Genomic DNA, 22,623 nt, shown 5'->3' with positions numbered 1-22,623 from the left:
TTTTGCACCATGAGTGAAGTTACCCTCTAAGTTAGAGAAGCCCGCCTTTGGAGACCAACTCCAACATAGCTAGGATGATACACTGAACTCTGTGGAACAGCACATTCCCCGTCAAAGTGCACCTCTCAGTCTTAGTTACTTGTAGTTGATCAAATTAGCTTACGTTTGATGGCATGACTGTTCAAAATCAAAATATGTGATAGACGGAAGGGAAAATGGCATTGGATGGAAACATTTTTGAGTCATTCTCAAAAAAACGTATTTCTACAAGTTAAAAACATTTACATAATGACTTGAGACAAACAGTTTGTGAAATTAGAAGAGGATTCAGTTAGAGAAATAACGATTTATGGTGCTGTAGAAGGCACCAGCTTATGTGTTATAAACCTTGTTCTATGAAACCAGTTAACTGACAATCTCTGGCAAAGAGCTACACTATCCGCAGTCTGTGATTGATGGAGCCTGCTGTTTTACAAATTTCAGCTACTGGCTGCTACTACTACAGGTAATGGCTATAGATAAAAAAAAGTCACTGCTGATGAAACCTGCCATCATACATCACTTGCCACCAAACCAGCATTAGAAATAATCAGTTTCAGTAACTGCAGAGGGCAGGCGCTGTGAATATTTCTGACACAAAATGTAGAATCTAAATATTTTGTACTTAAATGGTGAGATTAGAATTCTTACAGATCAACAATACTACTAAATATCCATTTACATCCTGCAGGTTTTCATTGGAAAAAGATTGTCTTAGGGTTTATTTCTTTCAAAACATGTAGGTGTATGTTTGTGTTTGGCTATATTTTAAATCCAAGTTATTCTGCTTTAATTTTAATTCTCTTTCTTTGAATACTGGCATAGAAAAAAAGGTAACACCTTCAATAATTGGTGCTTTTTAGAAAATAATCTCAAAGTTATCTTAACTTTGTGTGACAGAGTGGAAGATTCCCAGGGAGAAAAGCGTGACTGAAGTTCTATCTTTTTCATCAACTTTCTTACCATTGCTCTCATGTTTAAACCTAAAAGGTGACTCTAGGGACCCTGACTACGTTGTCTGACACATAGTGTATGGCTCTAAAAGCTTTAAAGTGTTGTTGCAGTACTTACGGGAGGTCCAGCGAATCCAGCAGGCCCAGGAGGACCAGTTTCACCCCTGTCACCCTGAAAGAAGAATCAAGAGAGTACAAAATTAGAATATAGTTGAGGCTGCAGTGTGACTAAAAGTGAGAGAAACTCTTACTTCCACACTATTTATTACCTATCATCTTTAATATCATTACATGATTGTCAAAATGTTTAATTTCTGTGTTTTTCCACCAAGTAGTCAGTAATTTGGCACTGTAAAACCTGATCTTGCTTGTATTTCCTCAACCGATGTCTGTCCTGCCCTGCCCATAATGACAGGAAATATTGTTCTTGTTAGAGATCTGAATCAGCTCAGTAATTAAGGCTGGTCTTTTAGCTCTTACACAGCTCTTCATTTGGTTGGCTTTTTACATCTGTTTGACTACAAAGAAAATGACAAAAAGTAAACTAGCTCATGTTTCTGACTGGCAGCGAGTTTTGCTGTCATACAAATTGCGAATACACTGCATGTTGGCGGCATCTCCTTGCTGTCACAGCCCTGTCTTTCTTTAGAAGATTCATCTCATTTAATCTTCCCACAAGTGTCACGATTCAGTGTATAGCTGTGAAAAATTCAGAATAAAAGCATTCTCTACAAATAAAATGGGTTTCTCCATGGAAATGCTAAACCCGCAGTTGTAAAGCACAAATTTGAAGCATAGTTGTTGTACTGTGTGTATCTGACCTGCGATCTATTCTACTAGTCTGAAATCAGAAAGCTTCAACAGGTAAAAAAAAAAGCGGTGTATTAATCATTTTTCCTGTCTGTTTTGGCTGCCAGTTATGCGTGGAGAAAACAGGCGAGCCCTCGATTCTCTAGATCTTCGCACTCAAGATGTGCAGTCTGAAAGCCCCCACAAAGTTAATCTGCTAAATAGTGTATCACTGTTTCCCCCTAAGAGCATGCTCATGACAAATGTGGGAGAAAAACTGTTCAGCTCAGGGCAAAACTTGGCACATTTTGTTTTTCCAACATTACTGCTGTTGCATGGGAAGTGAAGAGTCTCTTGTCCAACCACTAGACTGTAGTGAGACTAGCACCACTATTTCAAACTGTATAGGTTTGCTTAGTAGCCCAATAGAAGGCTGCTAGAAAGAATGACTGTATGGACCTCTTATTTTGATACCTGACCTAACATGAATCATAACCAAACTAAACCAAATTTAACTTGACTGATGGAAATTCAGGTCTTGATACTTTTCAGTACCATTTGTATTAAAAGGATACTTCCTACTCCTACGGTCTCAGTGAACGATAACACTGAAAATGACCCAAACTATGAAAGACTTCAGATCTCCAGTTACATTTTTAATCAAAACCTGTTGCAACTAAAGACAGTTTTCACTTTCTAAATTACACAAATCCAGGAGAAACATTCAAGAGAGTGAGTGAGAGGGTGTGCAAGAGCAGAAATTATCCTATTTTCAGTGCCTTCGACTTAGGTTTAGTTGGCATTGAAAAATGAATGGATTGATTATTACTGATATCAAATATCTGGTATTGTGACAACTTTTGATAATTAATGATGAAAGGCTTTTTGTGCTATAATGTTGTGTAAGTGAAGTAAATTCAAATTTTAGTTTTTCTGTTATGTGAGCTGGAGTCCAGTTTTCTGAACAAATTGATCGTGATTAAAAAGTCCAACTTACGGGAGCGCCACGAGTGCCAGGAGCTCCAGAAGGACCAGCAGGACCAGATTCACCCTGTAAAGTAAACACAGTAATATCAGCAATGCATTCAGGTAAATACAAATGCATACATTATACAAACTAAGACAGCCAGACTATTATGTAAATCCCACATGCAGAAAGCTTGGGAAAATACTGAATATAAAATCTTACTAATACATGAATATTTCAGTGATATAGTATTCACCTTCTCTCCGTTGGGACCAGAAGGACCAGGAGGACCGATGGGACCAGTGAGACCCTGAGACAAGGAAAGAAAAGAGTTTTCTTTTTTTTTAATTTCAGTAAGGAGTAACAGACATAACACATGTGAGAGGAAAGGATTCAAAGATTTTGCTAGATGACCAAATTTTGACATTTTTACACAGTCAATTCATAAAAAAAAGATAACAGTCACTTACTCTACCACCATCTTTGCCGGGAGCACCCTCAGGTCCTTTCTCTCCAATGTCACCCTATGTGGAATAAAAAGGTCAGTCACCTGACAGGACTACAGGCATAAAAATCAAGTGGAGAGTATTCACCATATGAAATGTATGAATTATTCATGAAGACTTTGCCCCTATCATGGCTTACTCTGTCTCCTTTGGGTCCAGGAATGCCAGCGGCTCCTCTCTCTCCAGGCATGCCCTGCAGGCCGGGGGGTCCCTGAGCGCCACCGGCACCAGCAGGTCCGATGGCTCCCTGTTATGGAGTAGAAATTAATGAAGATGAGGTTATGCGCAAACAGAAATGTGGCTAAAAAAGATACAGAGAGGAAAGGCTCATCAGAGTCAATGCATGTACTTTTTAATTAGCTTGTTCATCCACCACATATAAGACTAATTTAGCTAAAATGTGTTTATTTATGTGGGTAGGTGTAAATAGTCAGAACACAAAAACACTGCTGTCATTAATGCATCCATTTATGTTAGATGCCCCTAAGCTCTTCTTCTGTGCTCTTTTCAAGGTTATCAGATGATGAAAAGAATTGAAATAGACATGTAAAACACTTTAGTTAAACATTTTTCACCAGACACAGGTTGTTGACTTGCTGGACTCAAACTTTAAGACTTTTTAAAATTAGGACTTCACTGCAATGTAGAGAACGGCAATCAAGTAATTTTTGAAGTAGTATTAGACATGAAAAATATCTCATATTCCATGTGTTTTTTTGTTCTGGGTCCACCTTTAAGCTGAGTTTTATCTCCCTAGACTCAATATAAAGTTATGATAATGGGTGGAAATACAGACTTTGATTTTTTTAAGTGGTTCCACTGGGCCAACTCCTGGTCACAAGTTTCCACGCTTATCAGCAGCACTTTCAGCTGCCGCCTCAGACCAGAGATCAGACACACCCACACCGACTCTCTGCCTCCTATCTCCAGTCATTAAGCTGTAACCAAAGGGCTTATGGAGGCGCGATGTTGGTGTGAATACATTAAAATGTTCTTTACTGAAGGTGGCAGACGGGCTGTTTGTTTCTTGCAACAATATTTCTGTGAACTGAGTTTGTAGTCCCTGGAACTGTCTGCCCATCCTTTCTCCATCAGCATCAAACTCTCACTCCTGACAGCTCAATAATCCTCATCCTCTTCATCTGCGGCTGTCTGACCTTAAGGGTGGAAAAACTGTGAACTAGGAATGAAATCTGACCAGATTTTATAAAAAGAGAGAGAAGTGAGAGCTGCAGACACTTCAGTTCTTTCCTTATTAAAGCTGTCTAAAATTCTACAGCAGAGACAAATTGAGCGACTGTATATTGTAGCTGGGTGGAATTACAGCTAACAGTTAGGAATTTTTCTCCTTTTCTCTCTTTTGACTTCTCTGTTTTTACCTTTTTGTGGATTCTATTGGCTGTTTTCTTAACTTTTACAAAAATGTTTTCTAATACAATTCTTGTCCCTTTGTAACTATGTCCTTGTTGCTAAAATGTGCAATACAAATAAACTCACCTTGCCTTGCCTTAAAAATAACAGCTAATTTCTCTTTGGATAATAATGATCGGTAAAACTGGCAATGAACCTAGAGCTTTTTTGACTTGGGTGTCCCAATTTGGGTGTTGAATCAGGCAGTGATAGCAGGCTTGCAGGGGGGGCACAGTTACATGAGACTTAAACTGTTAAACATGAATCCATTGACAAACACTAACTTTGAAAGCTGTTATTCAGTTTATTATATAACTGACATTAATGTAAAGCAGTATTGTCAAAAAACAACAAAACCATCAGCTTTCAACAGGTTGAGCTAGACCTCATGATGACTTCGAGCAGTGGTTCTCAACGTGGGGGTCAGGACCCTCTTGGGGGTTGCGGGACATTGAAAGGGGGTCACCATATGCCTTCCAAAAAAACAAGGAATATTCTTATATTATTTCAAATTGTATATTTTACTCATTTTTATTTAAAAAAAACTCTATGCATAAACTAGTTAAATGTAAAATAAAACCATGGTCAGCTGGTGAGATTTATGCTAAAATCAAAGAAATAAAAAAAAAACACTTAAATTTAGTCCACATATAACTATTTTTGAATGTGCACAGCTGTGTTCAACCACACTTCCACCACCTTCAGGTACAGTGTGGGTCATCCTTTGGGAAATTATTCATCAATCTTTTTTCTTTTGTTTTTCCAAATTTCACACTGAAAATTTAGCCTGTAAACACTCCTCCCTCCTCCACTGACTGCACATCATGCTTAAATGCACAGCTGACGGAGGAGTTCGGGTCCTTCACAGTTTGGAGTTTCAATGTGACAAAAAGATGGATGTGATCATTTCTAACAGCGGGTAAATGTGAATAAGGGAGGTATGAATTCATTTTGAAAAAACAAAATTAAAAAAATTGTCCTCCAAAATTTAAATTTGAAAAAAAAGGTTAACAGATTTATATGAAGAGAAAAATCCCAGATTTACGTAGAAAAATTATAGAAATGTGCACCTTGAGTGTTTATCAATGTGCAAGAATAAAAAAAAATAAGGGAATGAATGACTTTTTTTTCCCGATTCTTTTTTGCATTAGTTTAGTAGAAGTGTCAATATTCAGTTGGAATAGTGTCATACTGTGTCAAACAGTAAAACAAACCCATTGTCCTCGTATGAGGACATCATTTAAAAAAACAAACACAGGATGTTGAAATACAAAGTTTAGTCATTATACCAATCAGGTCATATAACCCAAATAACTAGGATAACTAGGATATGCCAAAAAAGCATACCAAATAAAAGCTTGAGACTCAGAAGGTTAATTCAATCTCACTTAAATCTAGGATCTAATGTCAAAATTAAGTTTTTACAATAATAGGGAAAACATACTTCTCAAAAAATCATGTTAAATTTTCCCTTTCTGTTTGGAAGGCATTTCACAACCCCTCTTTAAGTTTCTGCCAACCTTCCCAGGAACCTGACCTCCGATTTACAAACCACTGGGGTGGAGAGCCTGAGGTTTGAGAGGCTTCAACCAATAGATGCCCAAATAGGAACACTCAGATTAAATATAATATAAACCTTCAGGGAAATGAAGAAGCGTTGAAAAAAATACAGACAGCAGCAGTATGTTTTTCGATCATCATCTAAAAACTAAAACTAATTTAATTTAATTTAATTTAACAAGATCTTTCAAGACCTGGTGGTTCACATCTCCAGTGATGAAGGAAAACACTGTGTGTGGCTGAGTGTAGTGTCCTTTGAGTGTACTGTGAGTGAAGTGAAGCTCACAAACGCCTGAAGTCACTATTCTGCATTCATATTCTCACATTAGCATGTTGCTGCTGCTGAATGAGATAAGAAGGTATCAGAAAACCGGCGGCTCGACCACAGAAATGTGTTTCCTGTTGGTGGGAGAAGACCTCGGGCCATAGAAAACCTTTAATAATTCTTAAATCTCTTTGTGGTTTCGGATTAAATGTTGGACTCACCTTGGGTCCGTCAGTTCCAGGAGTTCCAGGCAGACCGCGGGGTCCCTGCAGACCCTGAGGGCCAGCAGCTCCTCTCTCTCCAGGGAAACCACGCTCTCCCTGGTGACAGAGACACAACAACAATCAGGAATATGTATGATAATAAACAAGTCAGCTGGTAGAGGTGAAAAACAGACCCTCTACTCACTCTAGGTCCAGTGGCACCACCAGCTCCAGCCTCTCCAGGAACACCCTTTGAAGAAGAGAAGCAAAGTTACCATGAGAGGAAGAAAAACAACAGCCTGGACTAAAACAGCAACTGCTAATCTAGAACTGGTTAACTCTGTCAGGGTGGGAGCCTAACAGGCTAAACAGGCTAAATCTGAGTATTTATGCATGAAAAGAGTTCACTCATGTATTAAGCAGCAGTGCAAGTGCTCAGCTTTTCACTTATGGAAAAGCAGAAATACTACAGAGTGAAAATACTTTCATACAAGTATAAGCTTTGCCTTCAGAATTATACAGATACAACTATGACCAAAAAAATATATAACTAGGGATGCATGCTATTAGCCGCATGGATTCCTTTGTCGATGGCAGCAGAATTACACGGTAGTAAAGTAATTAATAACATTTTCTTTTATCATTTCAGTTTTAAGTCAAATAATGTCTAAACTGTAGCGCAGCTGCCCGCAACTAATAGCCACTGTAGCTGTTCCTATAACTACTGCCTTGCTGCCACAATGCTCTTTACCCTGATATAAACAACTGATAAAGCATTGGTAGTGTTTTGTTGGAACAGTGTGGTTTAGCACCATTTTGATCTAGAAAACAGGGTAAATTCATCCAGAAGCTGTGTCAAGTTATACTGGCATACACCAAAACATTAAGTGATGATATTCAGCTCAGGAATGTGGATGTTACCCTGCAAAAGAAACCAAAGGCCTGTGGTGCCATCACCGCTCATGTTGGCTAAATCCTGCAAACCAACTTCCTGTCTATGGCTGCAAACGAAGGCTTTGAATCCCGCCTCCAGATCAGAAACCCTCACCTACAGATAAGTTAACCTACATTTAGCACATTTACCATTTTAGGTAAAGAAAAAAAGTAGGGAACTTTTTAGGTATTTAATTTTATCAATTTTCAAATGCCAAATATCCGCCTCAATAATCGGCCAACCAGATGATCAGCTGACTTATCATTAAGATGGTATAAACTTTAACATAAATGAGAGCAGGGTTCTTGTCCATAACAGCTCAACACTACCACTTTGAATTAGTTATAGCAATAGTTATTCTTGGACGGATATAATTAATATTTTTATTTTTTTCACTAACAATGTGGTAGAAATACAAAGTGCTGTTTGGGGTTGGGATGGAAGAAACTATCATATTTGAAGGTAAAACAGAACACTCACCTGGTCTCCAGGCTTGCCTCCCTCACCAGGGGGGCCAGGAGGTCCAGGAAGACCCTGATTAAAAGCGAAAGAAAAGAAAAGGGTAAGAAAATACAAACACTAAGGCAGAAAAATGTAAAAATTAAGGAACATATTCCTGGTTTCAACCACATCCTCATCCATCAGAGCTCAGTTTATAAAATTGAAAGCATCTGTAAGCTATTACAAAATTTATTTTAGGTTGAGGTTGAGCATAAAAGCTTGAAAGCTCCATCTTGTTTGGGATTAAAAACAAGGAAAAATCTATGCTACCAAAAGAAAGAAAGTAGTTTTTTCTATATCGGCTGACTTGGATATTTTTATTCACTCATGTCAATAAGGAAGAAATGCAATGCATAAACGTTCATACAGGCAATGCCAGCAAACTTTCTGGGCCAATTCAGCCCACAGTGAGACACGTATTGCTTAAAACTCTTATGATTACCATAAATACTGGCTGGATTTACACACAAAACTAGGCAGATAGATTGAAATCAGCTGTTGCTGCACACAAGCTTTGGTTATAAAAGCAGTCTTAATGGATGATTTGTAAAAAATATTTCAGCAGTCTGGTGGACTAGCAGGGACTAACAGGGAGGCAAGTGTTTTCCAGCAATTTAGTCCCTGTAAGTCATACCATATAGCCCTTACGAGAGCAACAGCTGAATTGGTGTTTAACTCAGACAGATGATTTAATGTGAAGGTTGAAGCAAACTGACTTACCTGGAAACCTGAGGGACCAGGCTGACCTTGCTCTCCTCTCTCTCCAGCAGGACCCTGAAAAAATCATTCATAATTCATGATCACAATCAGGTTCTCTCACAAACATTATTTTAAAAAATCCATGTATGAACTTGTTGTTGAAAATTGCCATTAATAAAAATTGAGGTAAACTGTTATCTACAAGACTAGGTTAAACAGGCTTTATTTTGTTTTAAACATTAACTGTTAAACAGATTATGAGTCGGTGAGCGTCCAGACGTCTGTGTCAAGGACCTTTTTTTTATTCTACAGACAGAGCTCTCATGGAGGCAGTCTGGGAAATGGAGATACTGAAGGTTCCTTTAAGTGAAGAAAAATGGTAAGATAATATCAGTGTTAGAGCTTTATGGAGAGAGGTGGGGGAGATAGAAGTATACGTACAGCTGGGCCGGGGGGTCCAGCAGCGCCAGTTTCTCCATCTTTGCCGGGTAGACCCTGAGGAGAGAGAAGAAGAGGAAGGGGAAAAAGGAAAAGGGACAAAAAGATAGACGTCAACAGTTAAGCCAAAGGTGATGCTATTACTGAGATAGACATCTGATAGCTATAATTGAGCTTTTCAACATGTTTCTGATGTTAGGGCTGAGCTGCAGAAATGACGGTGGATCGATGCTGAGTCACAGCCACACAGACAGTGACTCAGAGAGCAATCTGTTGTAAAATGGTTCAATTTGTCTTTTTATAATAGAAGACTTCTAATAATTATCAGCATTCAGGGTCTGACAACAAAGGCTGCATTCATTCAAACTTCATGAATTTTCCAGGTTTTGAAAGGTGATTTTTAATCAATTAATTTTACAACAATAATTAAGGAGGAAAAAGCTCCTGTCAGAAAGTACCGGTTTAAAATGATTTGCCACTCCCTGTGTACAAAGCAGTGCCTCTTATTTCTGTGCTTTTGACCTGTATGTACAAATGTGGTGTTTTACTTACACTCATTTAAGTGAGTTTCTGGCATCAATGGTACATCATTCACCACACATACAGTGCTTAACAAATTTATTAGACCACCTGTCATATTTGTCTCAAAGACCATCCAGAAGCATGAAGTGCTTTAATGTGGACTCTTTCATTTTCAGTGAGCGCTCCGCACTTTACCATTTTGAACAGGAATGAGGAATATTAAACTGAATTCACCTTTTTATACCCAAATTTGAGCCGGCTCACTGGGCTTCTCTGAGAAGTCAGAAATTAATCAAGCATAACATTCAACCACTGAAACTAATTTTTCTGTTCAGGAATGCAAGTAAATAACTATAATTTTACATATTAATCAAGAAATAATGTGCTTTACTATTTTTCCACTTTTTTTGTAAATCGGTCAATTTGAAAATTCATGGATAACAATAATAAATACATTTTAGCATTAAAAATATCATTTGGGTTAAAAAGCTTCTACATATTGGTGTATTAACCATTGCAGAAACATAAAAAATGATTTCGGTAATTACCAATGCTGTTAATTTGGGGCAGCTGTGGCATAAACCTTACTTTGGGTGGTGGTCTAATAAATTTGTTAAGCACTGTACCTTAATCATATTATAATCCTTTAGTGTTATCATGAAGGGCATAAGTCATATTTTTAAGAGGGAGTTTTCTAAAGAACCTTTTACCAGTCATCTACAACAGAGTTTAAAGAAAGCCTCTCTTGCTAAACACAAGTATATTCTAATCATTTATCATTCTTGTTCCTTGCCTTACAGAGATGGTGATTGGTTGTTTTTATTTATATCGATACTCCATGTCGATCAGAGTCCTTATCAATATTACTATTAATTATTTTCTGTTGTTTGGTGGAAGAAAAAAAATGTCATTATGTTTTTTTTAACAAAAGTGATTTAGGTGAAGTAAATCATAAATTTAAATCTATTATATCTATTTTATATTGCTGATAAAACAAACTAATTCCTTATTCCCACTAGGATTGGGTGGTATTTGTTTTTTAAGACTGTCAAACCCTCCCCGATGTAGTGGTTTTGGTTTCCCTGGGTTTTTTTTTTTTGGTTTTATTTTGTCAACTTCCTGTTCCGATGTCGTGGTTTTGGGTGTCTAACTTCACTGTGCTTCCTCTGAGGCTCCCTTCCCCCACGTGGGCGCTGAGGTTGACTGGCCGCACCTGACGCGACTCTGCAATCAGCGCTTCTTCAAATCTGCTGCTCAGCCTCACCTCAGTGCCAGAGTATCCCAAGCCCCTCACCAGTGGTATTCGGCTTTCAATCTCCAAGTGTTCTCACGAGCAATATTGAGTATTTTTGATGATCTTTTGTGGAATCTCGAGACTAACCTTTTCGTGTCTTCCTTTTTTCCAGTGCCTCACTCCCTGCCATGCACCAGCCCAAACCCTCTCCATCAATGGAGCCCCTCATTCACCTGGATATCTGGATCCCTCCCCTGCACTTTATTCAAACTTCGTTGTTGTCTGGTCTGCCTTCAGGGTCCAAAAACCAACATCCACCACACCCAAATTTTACAGGGATACACGGGATTACCACCATGTGTTCAGAAATCGAATCATGCAGGCATTAGTGGGCGTGCATGTGGAAACAGAGCAAGCAGAGCGTGCACTTCCATTCTCATTTCATTAATCCTTAATCAAATACTTCAGGTCTAAAACAATGATGTTTATAAGGCAAAGTTTACAGAACACTAAAAGTGATTCATAGTTATACAATTTTTCATATATTTATAAGTAAATGAGCTACTTCAGGACAGAGGAGCAAACAAAGTTCCTCTTTTTTTCCTCTCCGTCTATGGTGCATACATGTATGTGTAATAATCTGAGTGCTTTTAAACAGATAAAGACAGGCCTTTATTGTTAATTATTATTTTGTAGTGCTTTAAGGGTGAGTTCCGTCCAGCTACAGTTTTACTTCACAGGAAGCTCATATAAACGTTACAGAATACTTCAGCGCCTAAAATAACCACCAAGCACTGATAAACTCTCACATAAAAGGGATAAAGTTAAGTTTAAATATTTGAAAAAACCTTTGATGGTTTTAATTGTGCATGGCGTTGCTGCTGCAGGAAACAGCACACAGGATTATAGATAAACTTCATCATTTCTCATCACTGATACACACCCAGAAAAAGGAATCAGAGTGTTTTTAAACTCACATTGTTTTAAATCACATTACAGCCCGAGGTATAAGTTTAACAGTTTGGCTTAAATGGTTTGACTAGAGCAGACCATACCGCAGTGCCAGCCCTGTGCCAGTCATGTCGTGCTCTGGTTCGTGAGGATATGTGCGCGTTCCTCATTTGCCAAATTAGACATAATTTACAGGAGCTCTGTTATCACTTTTAAAGCATCGCCACACACTGGCAGTGGTACTGCAGGTGGAAATGGACACATACTCTGAAGGCATTGATTATAAACATACATTCATTACACAGCACCGTCTTCTCTATAGTAATCAAAGCAATACCGTGGCTATTTTTAATACCCTGAGATATAGCATTACTGCCCATCCTCACAACTATTTTTAGTTTCTCGTTAAAAACTGAATTATCATTTTCTTATTGTTAGATTTAAACACAAATTTTTTTTTCATTTGTCATTTTTCTGAGCTTACCTTGAACACATCAAAATATAACCATCTGTCAGCTTAAGTAAGCTAATTCACTTTTATTGTGCTGATTTCAACACAGATTTCTACATGTGATTATCATTCTTCACTGACATGACATGCTACAAAGTTTGAAAGTGCTTTCCAGGGCTGATCTGAGCAGATGAGGAAGAAAACTTCAATGTAGCAGCTGAAGCTAGTATTATGATTGCATGCTTCTCCCTGCAAAGCTGGATTTTCTTTTCCTCACGCAGACAGCTGGAGGAAGCATATTTTGGTTTAATTTGACTCACTGACATGCTTTGAGCTTATGTTCCTTCTTGTTAGGACTGATGTATATTTTTGCACCAGTAATAAGATGAAATAATAATAAATCACCAAACCTGTGAGGCTCTAAGGCAGTTGCTTGTTTTAAGGTACCACGCAGTGTTTACAGGCACAGAGTGAGAGAAAGGCTCAATCCCACCCCCCACCCCCCCCTCTTTTCCTCTGCTGCTGGCACTTAGCCCTTCATATTATACATTGTAACCCCAAAGGTATCAAAAATAACTACTCAGTGCTTTGAGTACACATGACATGAGTTATGACTGATGCCACCTTGAGCAGATTTATAGGCTGGTAATATTACTTCTAATTATGACAGTACCTTTATTACCTTTATAATTATTCAATATTACAATATTATTTTGCTTTTTACACCACTGAATCTTGGAACCACTTGCAAGACTCTGAAAGGTTTTAAAAGCAGAAACTGGGCATAACTTACTCTCAGACCAGGAGCTCCAAGCAATCCCTTCTCACCAGACTTGCCAGGCTCACCCTGAATAGAAAAAGGGACAATACAGCATAAAAGCATGAAGCCATGGCTTATTTGATATCTGTTCATATTTGAGAGAAGTAACGATGCTAATAATGGTTTAAATCACTACACAGTAGTTCAGGAGTTACTGGATTTGTGTAGTTCCTATTCTTCATTTGGGGATTCATGTCTATACAGGATAAATGAGACAGCAAAGGAAACTATTAAGTTCAACTCACAGTCGCTCCTTTAGGTCCAGGGAATCCCATGACTCCAGGCTGTCCACGGGCTCCCTGTGGACCAGGGGGACCTGGACGACCGTCCTCACCAGCAGCTCCCTAGTCAAGTCAAAAATGCATATTCAAAAAACACAAATTTCCAAGACAAAGTATAGGTAATTTTTAAGTTATAATAACAAATGTTAAGAGGTAAAAGTAACAAACACTAAATTTAAAGAAACTTTCATTTCCTCCACTACTCCAAGAAGAGAAATAAATGAACAAAACCCTCAGGGGTAAACTAGGAAAACCAGGCAAACAAGTAAAAGATCAAATAAAACATCTATCTTTATCAGTCTGACCAGATGCCAGGCCTTCAGTCAGTCAGTCAAAAATGAAAGAGCGGCTTTATCACCACAGTGTTTGAATGTTCATAAAAACATCATGTTACAGTGCTTGATATGTGAACAGACACAGATAAATGAACTTGGCGACCACCTGCGGGAGAAGCAAATCCACTAAAGTTTAATGGAGATGTTTCAACTATGCACTTTCCCAACGTTCCTGAAACTTTCAAGTCAAAAAACTGCATTACTCTGAGCTGAATATGACGTTACAGTGTTTAAGCCTAATGGGCTTCATTGATCCTCATGGATAATTCTCTCGCAGTTTAATTTGATGAAACCAATTATGGTTCATTTCATAACAGAGACATGCCTTGTTTAAAAAAACAACTGATTTTTATTGATTTTCAAAGAAACAGGATGAAAAATCGCACTTACAGAAGGTCCAACTTTGCCTTGGGGACCAGCGTCACCGGGGCGTCCAGTCAGACCCTGAGGGAGAAGACAAGGAGACACACAGAGGAAAACCCAGATGAGTCATAATATGCTTCTACGCAGACACATAATAAAGAAACACAGGAAGCTAGTGCACTCTGGGAAATTTAATCTACACCACTGATTGTCCTTGTGTGCAGTGAGCAACAGCTCAACACCTACTGATGGAAATGACTAAGAAGTAAAGTAAGAATGACAGCACAGTCACCTCAGGCTCTTAATGCTAATGGGTTCACTATTATCACACTTACTCTGGAGAGACACAAGAATTAACTATTCAGTACTTTGATTACAATTTCTATGCTATTTTTGAATCTGTTTTTTACTCTTTATTCTAAATTGCTTTTTCCTCTCCTTTTTTGCCATTCAAAGCTCTTATGTTAGCACTTATTCTTTAAGTTGTATTGGTGAATATAGTTCTCTCTCTTTTCATCATCATCAATATGTATTCAAATGTTAAGTCAAGTTTATTTTATCTATAAAGCACATTTAGACAACTAAGGTTGACCAAAGTGCTTTACAGAGTAAAAAGGTAGAATAAAAAAAATACATTGCATATCATAGAATAAAATTATAAACTAATAGTAAAATCTATTTGAGTAAAACACGTAGAAGTAATTGTAATAGTGATCTTAAAATCTACTGGGATAAAATATTCTCATCTCAAAAGGAGGGTCTGTGTCTTCAGTAATGATTTAGGAGTAGGGCAGAGCTTACTCGGAGTGCTACCCCAGAGACGTACTTTACCAATGACACCTCTAGAGGGCGCACCAGAAAGCCCAGAGTGTAAAACTACTGGATGTGTGGGATGTAAACTACAAAAATGGTCACACTCAAGAATTTTTTCTCCTTTTTTCTGTAAAAGGTAATTCAAATGTTAATTGCATAACAGTGACCATGCCCCTGTTTCAATGAAAACAAGCCCTGAGAGTGAATGGCAGTAGATAAGAAAACAATGGTGGCAATTCAATTAAATGCTATTACATTGCATTCTGAACCCCAAATATTTAAAAAGCAAGGATTTGTGACAACATTTTTATCCTCAACTGATGGAGGAGAGTAAAAGAAGAGTTCTGCAACTTTGGACTGATAATAGAGAGGAGTAAAGTGGTCAGATGTGGGAGAGATGTTGTGTTCCCATTGACTCTGTCTGACTCATTTGACAGTTCAAGTACACACTAGGGCTGTCACAATATCAGATTTTCACTTCATGATTATCGTGGGCAAAAATTGTCATGATAATGATATTATCATGGTTTCAATAAAAAAAAATTAATATAATAATGGGGCAATTAATCAAATTTATTTTTAACTTTATTTATGTTGTGTTCTCTCTTTTGGCAGATAAATTACACTCAAAATACCTGTCTAAGGAGGTACTGCAGCTGCTGTGTCATTGCGGGAGGTCAGTGTTTGTGTGTGAGGAGGAAGGGGGAGGGGTTGTTGGGGTGCTACAGGAGGGAGATGAAGCAGGGCGGAAGAAAACAGGCGGATGTAGAAAACAAACTGTGTTCAAGTGGCACTGGATCATTTACACGATATTATCATATGCACATTTTTAACACAAGATTGAAATTTTATTTTTTAATACCTCGATTATTGTCAATATCAGTATATCGCGACAGCCCTAGTACACACATAAGGTTTATGATGTCATGTTAGTTTATGACATCTCCGGTCACAAGATGGGGTCGTTTCTTCTGTTTGATGGAGAGAGTCCAAACAGAAACTCCTTAACATCTATAATTTGGATTTTTTAGTGTGATGCCAGTGCTTGTTCAGAGTAATCCTAATGCATAACACTGGCTGTTGGATGTGGGTTCCTAATAAACAAACTGAAAGGTGTTTGCATTTTAAGCTTTTAAATCCCTGAAGACCTTATCCTTTAAATTAACTGTTGTTCATTTGATGGAATGTTTTCACCCAGGAAGGGGGACAAGTACCTGCATGGTTGCTCTTATCAATTCGGAGAGAAGAACTCACTCTTTAGTTGCATCAGTAATCAATAGTAATATCAGTTTCCACAATGTTTTCCTCCAAACAAGGATGTTTAGGTCCCATTGTTTTGGTTTAATTAGTTATGGTTATTAGCTGTTGACTTTTAGCCAACTGCTTTCAGCAGCTATTTTTTCTTCATCATAATGTCCATTTATACTCATCAGATATGTGTTTCATGATAAACCAAACTAATACAAACAGCCAAGGTTAGACTCACCAGAGTAACCAGTTTCCATGGTCACTTACTGAAGTAAAACACCAATTTTTTTTTCAAATTATTCTTACAGGTTGAAAAGCTAACTTACACAACATCTAGTTAGATAGGCTTGTTTGTGTCAGTGCTATGACTATCACTCGTCATACAAATGTGACTAATTAGGGACTTGATTTTTTTCAGTTTGTCTTTAAATTTTCAGCCATTGTTGTCTCTTCTCACTGTATCTTGTATTCGCATTACGCCAGTTTTTGAGGATGTGCACAGTCAATGTGTCAATGGGGATAACTGGCAGAGATGATGCAAGCCTGTACGTAGCAGTGAGTACACTACATCTCCAGCCTTAAGCTGTTCCACAGGACTGGCCTCGTTTTGAAGCTCGTTTGGGGCATGTTGCTCTGGCTGAAGTGTGAATACTGAGCGGTTTATTTAAATAAGATAGTGCTTTCAATGATAACAACAACATTATAACTTTATTCCTGTAGTGAACAGGAAGAAAGTGGAGGGAGAATTACACAGGTGTAATTTGGTCCCTCTTCTTTTCCTTTTAGGAGACTACCAATCGAACCCACAGGTGCAGCTGCAGGTGTTGAATGGGCGACCCACATACAGAACAAATATTCACAGCAATCAAGCTTGATGTCAAACAAGTATATTATTCTCAAAATATTTAGCATCTTACTATAATAAAGCTACAAGATGTTCTCTTGCTTTGCATGGACTTTATTTTAACACAGGCTACAGTGAAGCCGAGCCAGCACCAAAACAACAAGAAAAAATGTGTCTGCTGTCTGTCCCTGCATTTGTAACTAGCATCACCTCTGTCTAGATACACACAGAACATCCTGCACATCCTGAACACCATCATAAGCAGAATAGCAGGCTTATGACCTCTCCTTACACGGCTACAAATCCAAAACATTTACAGCATTAGTGAAAACGCAGATGCTACAACAATCCGAAGAGAACAATTAAACAAAGCAGTCTGTTACAATATATTTAACTTGTGTCCATGTTGGAAAAATAATCATCTCAAGAGGGAGTACAAATGCTGTCTAGTGAACTCTGTGCCTCTAAAGTAGATAAAAAAAGGAGGGATTAAACTCCTCTGATTGAACAGAAAGGTCATCTTCTTCCTCTTGGGGGTTCGGAGGCTGCTCACCTGGTTTTCTGTTGTTGTGGAGGAGCTTTCTGAAGTCTGAGGGGTTATCTCAGCTTGTTTTTAAAGATTTCAAACTAAAAATGGAGAGTTTTAATATACATCAAAGTCTGTTTACAGGTCTCAGGGAGTACTACTTCTATAAGTGAAGAGGTGAAGCCTTTAGACACTCCAGACAGATCTGCACAGTCTGATACATGGACTTTACAGTCTTGGGTTGGCATCAGTTTGCAAATAAAACATATTTGAAAGAGTGGCAACATTTGAGCAAACCAGACCTCTTCAGCCTGCCCCTCAAACCTGCTTGAGGCTAACAGCTCGAGGTTTTATCAGCTTCTAATAGCCTGACTATAGACCAGGGGTTATTAACTACATTTGTACCAGGGCAAGCTTTTGTCTTGACAGAAGATGCGGGGGCCAGACTTTCAAATAAGTCAGTAAATAAATATTTTACTCTTATTAACATATTACTGCATTAGTATTTGTGTTTTACGGTGTTTGTATTTTAGGCAATAGCTGTTCAATGAGTTCCTACTGTCCATACTTCAGCCACCCATACAGGCTACATATCTGGGGCTGGCATGTTGTCTATCACTGGGTTTGATGCTAATATGCTGTTTTGTAATTGGTTAAAAACACATGTAGGAAACAGGCTTTTTTGTTTTGATTCTCTGGGAGGAAAAAAATGCATTTTGTGTGGAAAGCCAACACAGAAAACTGCAGATTTAATCAGGTCTGGACTGTTGGGAATATGTTTATAATGCATGATAATTCCTAATGATGGCTGACAGGCTGATTTTTATAAAACAGATCAATTGTTTAGTCATTTTTTGCTAAATGTTTCAGGAATATTGATCTTGTTGAATTGATTGAATAGCTGAGGAGATTTGAAGGCCAAGGATAAAACCACAAAATCTTTTATCCTCAGCACACTGCATGAATTTAGTAATCTTTTGGGGGCCGTATGGGAAGCTATGGGGGGCTTGACGTGGCCACCAGTTGATGATCACTGCTATAGACTTTATAAGGTGTGGAAATGTATGTGCTGCACATAACTTACACACACAAACAAATGTTTATGGTTCTCTGCATGGATAAATTATAATGTAACTATAAATGTTGAGTCAAAAAAGTTATGAGGTGTTTTTCTGAACATAGCACCATCACCAAGTTACACAAATGTATAATGAAATCAAACTGGCTGCTTGTAGTCTTATTTTCATTCTTTGATCTCAACATAAATATCAAGAAAAAAATGGTTTCTTGCTTAATTTAAAGTATGTTAACTTTCTATATCCAGTGGTCAGGGGTGGGGTAGGGGGGAGCACTCTCCTTGCAAAATAAGAATGAACTGGACAAGATTGTTACCAAAGTTACTGGGACACAAAGGTGCAGTATTTTTATACCTGACAAGCAGTTACAAACTGAATCTAGCTGACAAGATTATAGCAGACCCTCAGCACCCCCTCTGGGCTGACTGCGAGCTATTAACCTAAGGGTGCAGCTACAGAATGCCAAGATTGAGGACAAAAAGAGGCAACACATCCTTTGTACCACTGAACATCCAGGTGCTGAACAAGCTCTGATAATTCAGCATTAATTCAGGACTTTAAATAAACTTGCAACTTGACATTCCTCACAAGCAAACATACAAGGCATTTGTGTTTTAGTGATGTATTCAAATTGCTTTGTTTCATACTATTCTGTGCAGTCCTGTACATATGTTGATGTCTATTGTCAGTTATTTTTATTAGGTGGCAAAAATAGGTTTAATTTATTCATCAGTTCTCTTATTCATCATTTCTCCCTTATTTCTGCTTATGTCAAAGCACATCCAGATAAGCAGTTTAAAGGAAAAGAAAATTCTTACTCTTGCACCAGGAAGACCAGGCTCTCCGGGGCGGCCGGGGTCACCATTGGCACCCTTGGGACCACTGGCACCAGAAGGCCCACGTTCACCAGGGGCTCCCTGTGAGAGAAGAGAGATAAAAATATTACAATCTTTTCATCCATCAGTTAGAAGCTGACATCAACTCCCTGATCTCAGAGGAAATAAGTTTCTCTTTTATTAGTGTGGAGGAGTTTCATTGACCTGCTGCAGATGGAAGATTAAAGTTTGACAGATTCATTTTGGTATAAATGAGACTGTGCCAGGTAGATAATGTTAAATGAGATGCTGGCTTTTCAATAAGGGGCATGTAGGTCACCGCAGTGTCTGAACTGTGCTGACATCTTGTGGTCGTATGATGGTGTTACATCTATTGCTGCTGCCTGCTGATGAGTCTCACAATGAAAAAGAAGAAACAGATGGGCTTTGGGTTGTTACTCTGCTTTTTCATGCTTTTTCACAAAAACAGTAAAATGGTCTGTAAAATATTTGGATTTTATAAAGGGCTTTATCCAATTTAAAAATGCCCTATTAACACTGTTTTCAAAGACTGGTGAGATATAACTAAGGTTTTTTTGTGGTTAAGTTTATAGTCCTTATTTTGAACAATAAAACTTTTAGTCAGACAATACAATACTTTTATATAATTATCTTTTGAGACCTTGAACAGAAAACTTAAACAATCTTTTTGGATGCATTCTAGAGCTTATTTCTCAAGGGTATATACCCTGGATGTAAAGGATACTGGGTGATTCAATTTGACAAAACTTGGTGTAAGTGGATTACAGTTCATTGGTACCTGATTTTCAAACACTATGAGTTCTACATTGCAATTAGGCAATTTATATACATAATTTACTCTCCACAGCAGTCAAAAACAAACTGAAAAATCAGTTTCCAAAGATAAAACATGGTACACTTCATGTAATTTTAACTGATTTAACCCAATGACAGCTGACACATCAGACTAATAATGCATCTACATCTTATTCTGCCAAATTACTTAGTCAGAAAGCATGCATGTCCCCGTGCTCTTGCATGAATTATTTTCTGTTCAGCAATACTTAAAACTCTTCTGTCAAGTTTGAGAGTTAAGCATGATGATACTCACCTTGGGACCAGCTAGACCATCTTGACCAGGGAAACCACGGTTACCAGGAGCTCCCTACACAGACAACACAGTCACATCAGTTTTATGATTTCTCTCGATATCTAAATGACTGATTATTACAGTGTTTGCAAATAGGACCTTAACTTAAGTGTATATGAAGTTATCCGTATTAAAAATACTGAAACAGTTTCAGTCTGATTAAAAATATCTCCACATTTACAGTCAACAATCCCATGCCATTAACTACTGATTAAATAGCAAATCAATCATTTTGCATACACATTTTGACTTTATTTCAATGCCTATACTAAACTAACAGCCTTTGTTTAATGTATGAAGATGGACAACTTGAAAGTATGAGTGTTCAATGTCTTTCAGACCTCCAAACACTTTGGTTACTTACTCTCTCTCCAGGAGGTCCAAGGGGTCCAGCAGCGCCAGGCTCACCACGGGGTCCTCTCTTTCCTTCCTCTCCCTGTGGGCCTGTAGGTCCCTGAAGACCAGCTGGTCCCTAAAAAACACACATCAGACACAGAAAAAGTTAAGTTATTACAGAAATAAAGACCTCTTATTCATGTCATACAGAAACAAGCAGAAAATAAAACGTACAATTTCTCCTTTCGGTCCAGCCTCTCCCTTAAACCCTGGAATACCGGGGTCTCCCTATAGAGAGAGAAATCAGTAGGTTGTTATCATTTTTTTGTTATAATTTGAAGCGTGGAATCAACAGCATTTATCATTGCAGGATGGTGAAAAAATTTGATGTTAACTGTTTTCAGATAACACTAATGCAAGCAGTTATCTCCATTGAAGTTCGTTGAGTACATACAGAAGTTCCTTTGGGCCCAAGGGGTCCAGTTGCTCCCTGAGGCCCAGGTGGCCCACGAGGTCCAGGGAAACCAGGGGCACCAGCAATACCAGGAGCACCCTGAAGAGAAAAGGGTAGAAGAGTGAGCCATGACATATCAGACATTTAAATAATGCAGTTACACAATTTCTAACTCTAATGCTTTTTATATGCATCACTTATTTGGGAAAATATTCACTGAAATACAGAGTTTAACTTACAGCTGATCCTTTGGACCCGGGGATACCATCAGTACCAGGGTTACCCTGTAGAGGAAAAAAACAAACATAGCCAGGTCTTAATGGTCTGATAAACTGTTTCTAATTCAGTTAAAGTTATGGATTTGATCAGTCTAATGTACAATTTCAAAACATGCCTCATTATCATAGTCAGATGAGCTACTGACGCCCATTGACCATCATTATCTATGTAATGCTTTGCTTGAGGAAATACACATACAGAAGCGCCTGAAGGGCCAGGTGATCCAGGGGTGCCAGACTCTCCACGGGGTCCTTGAGCACCTTCAGGTCCACGAGCACCAGTAGGGCCAGCTTCTCCCTAGTTCACAGCAAAAGAGAAGAGCAAGATTATAGAAAACCAATTTAAGTTTTAACCAAATATCTGAGAGTTTGAGCACATATGACAGAAAAATCATGTGGAAAGAAAACCTTCAAAGAAGGACGAATGAGCTTCCAGAGGGATGGAGGTGATTTGTTTCATATATATTTCAAGGGTTTAAAAGTAGGCAAGGAAACATAAAAACACTTCCTTACTTTACAAAGTGTTATATAAAAAGTTAAGTATGTGACTAAATTAAACAAACAAACAAAAACAGAAACAGTGACACCTGTCAAACATTCAACTTGAGATTTAGGAAATTGGAGTTCCAGGAGCAACAGTTACATGAAATATAAAAATGTTGATCATATTGCAGAGCAAAAATCTAGTCAATATGTTGGAGAGAAAATGTGTATTGGGTAGACAAATAAAAATAAAAATACATTACATATAAAGAAAAATATACCCCTAAATTAAAACTAGGTAATTTAGAAACCAGGCGCAGTACTCGAAAAAAAAACTTTTAAATTACATGAAGTGCAC

At 38.0% G+C, this 22,623-nt stretch overlaps 1 protein-coding gene across 1 annotated transcript in view; it reads right to left on the bottom strand.

Moving 5' to 3' along the window:
* Positions 1-22,623, bottom strand: part of col2a1b (collagen, type II, alpha 1b) — an 82,333-nt gene that overhangs the window by 20,072 nt on the left and 39,638 nt on the right. The window contains exons 19-38 of the mRNA XM_041782172.1: positions 21,982-22,080; positions 21,744-21,788; positions 21,505-21,603; positions 21,285-21,338; positions 21,079-21,186; positions 20,676-20,729; positions 19,547-19,645; positions 14,249-14,302; positions 13,488-13,586; positions 13,216-13,269; positions 9,268-9,321; positions 8,848-8,901; positions 8,107-8,160; positions 6,898-6,942; positions 6,711-6,809; positions 3,394-3,501; positions 3,219-3,272; positions 3,005-3,058; positions 2,779-2,832; positions 1,111-1,164 (exon numbers count right to left, since the gene is read on the bottom strand). Of these exons, the coding sequence (XP_041638106.1) occupies positions 1,111-1,164; positions 2,779-2,832; positions 3,005-3,058; positions 3,219-3,272; positions 3,394-3,501; positions 6,711-6,809; positions 6,898-6,942; positions 8,107-8,160; positions 8,848-8,901; positions 9,268-9,321; positions 13,216-13,269; positions 13,488-13,586; positions 14,249-14,302; positions 19,547-19,645; positions 20,676-20,729; positions 21,079-21,186; positions 21,285-21,338; positions 21,505-21,603; positions 21,744-21,788; positions 21,982-22,080 (1,395 nt within the window). The remainder of the gene's footprint in view (positions 1-1,110; positions 1,165-2,778; positions 2,833-3,004; positions 3,059-3,218; positions 3,273-3,393; positions 3,502-6,710; positions 6,810-6,897; positions 6,943-8,106; positions 8,161-8,847; positions 8,902-9,267; positions 9,322-13,215; positions 13,270-13,487; positions 13,587-14,248; positions 14,303-19,546; positions 19,646-20,675; positions 20,730-21,078; positions 21,187-21,284; positions 21,339-21,504; positions 21,604-21,743; positions 21,789-21,981; positions 22,081-22,623) is intronic.

The sequence above is a fragment of the Cheilinus undulatus genome, linkage group 3, assembly GCF_018320785.1.
Source record: "Cheilinus undulatus linkage group 3, ASM1832078v1, whole genome shotgun sequence".
Lineage (NCBI taxonomy): Eukaryota > Metazoa > Chordata > Actinopteri > Labriformes > Labridae > Cheilinus > Cheilinus undulatus.
The sequence above is the reverse complement of the archived record's forward strand: the minus strand, read 5'-3'. Positions and strand labels throughout refer to the sequence as shown.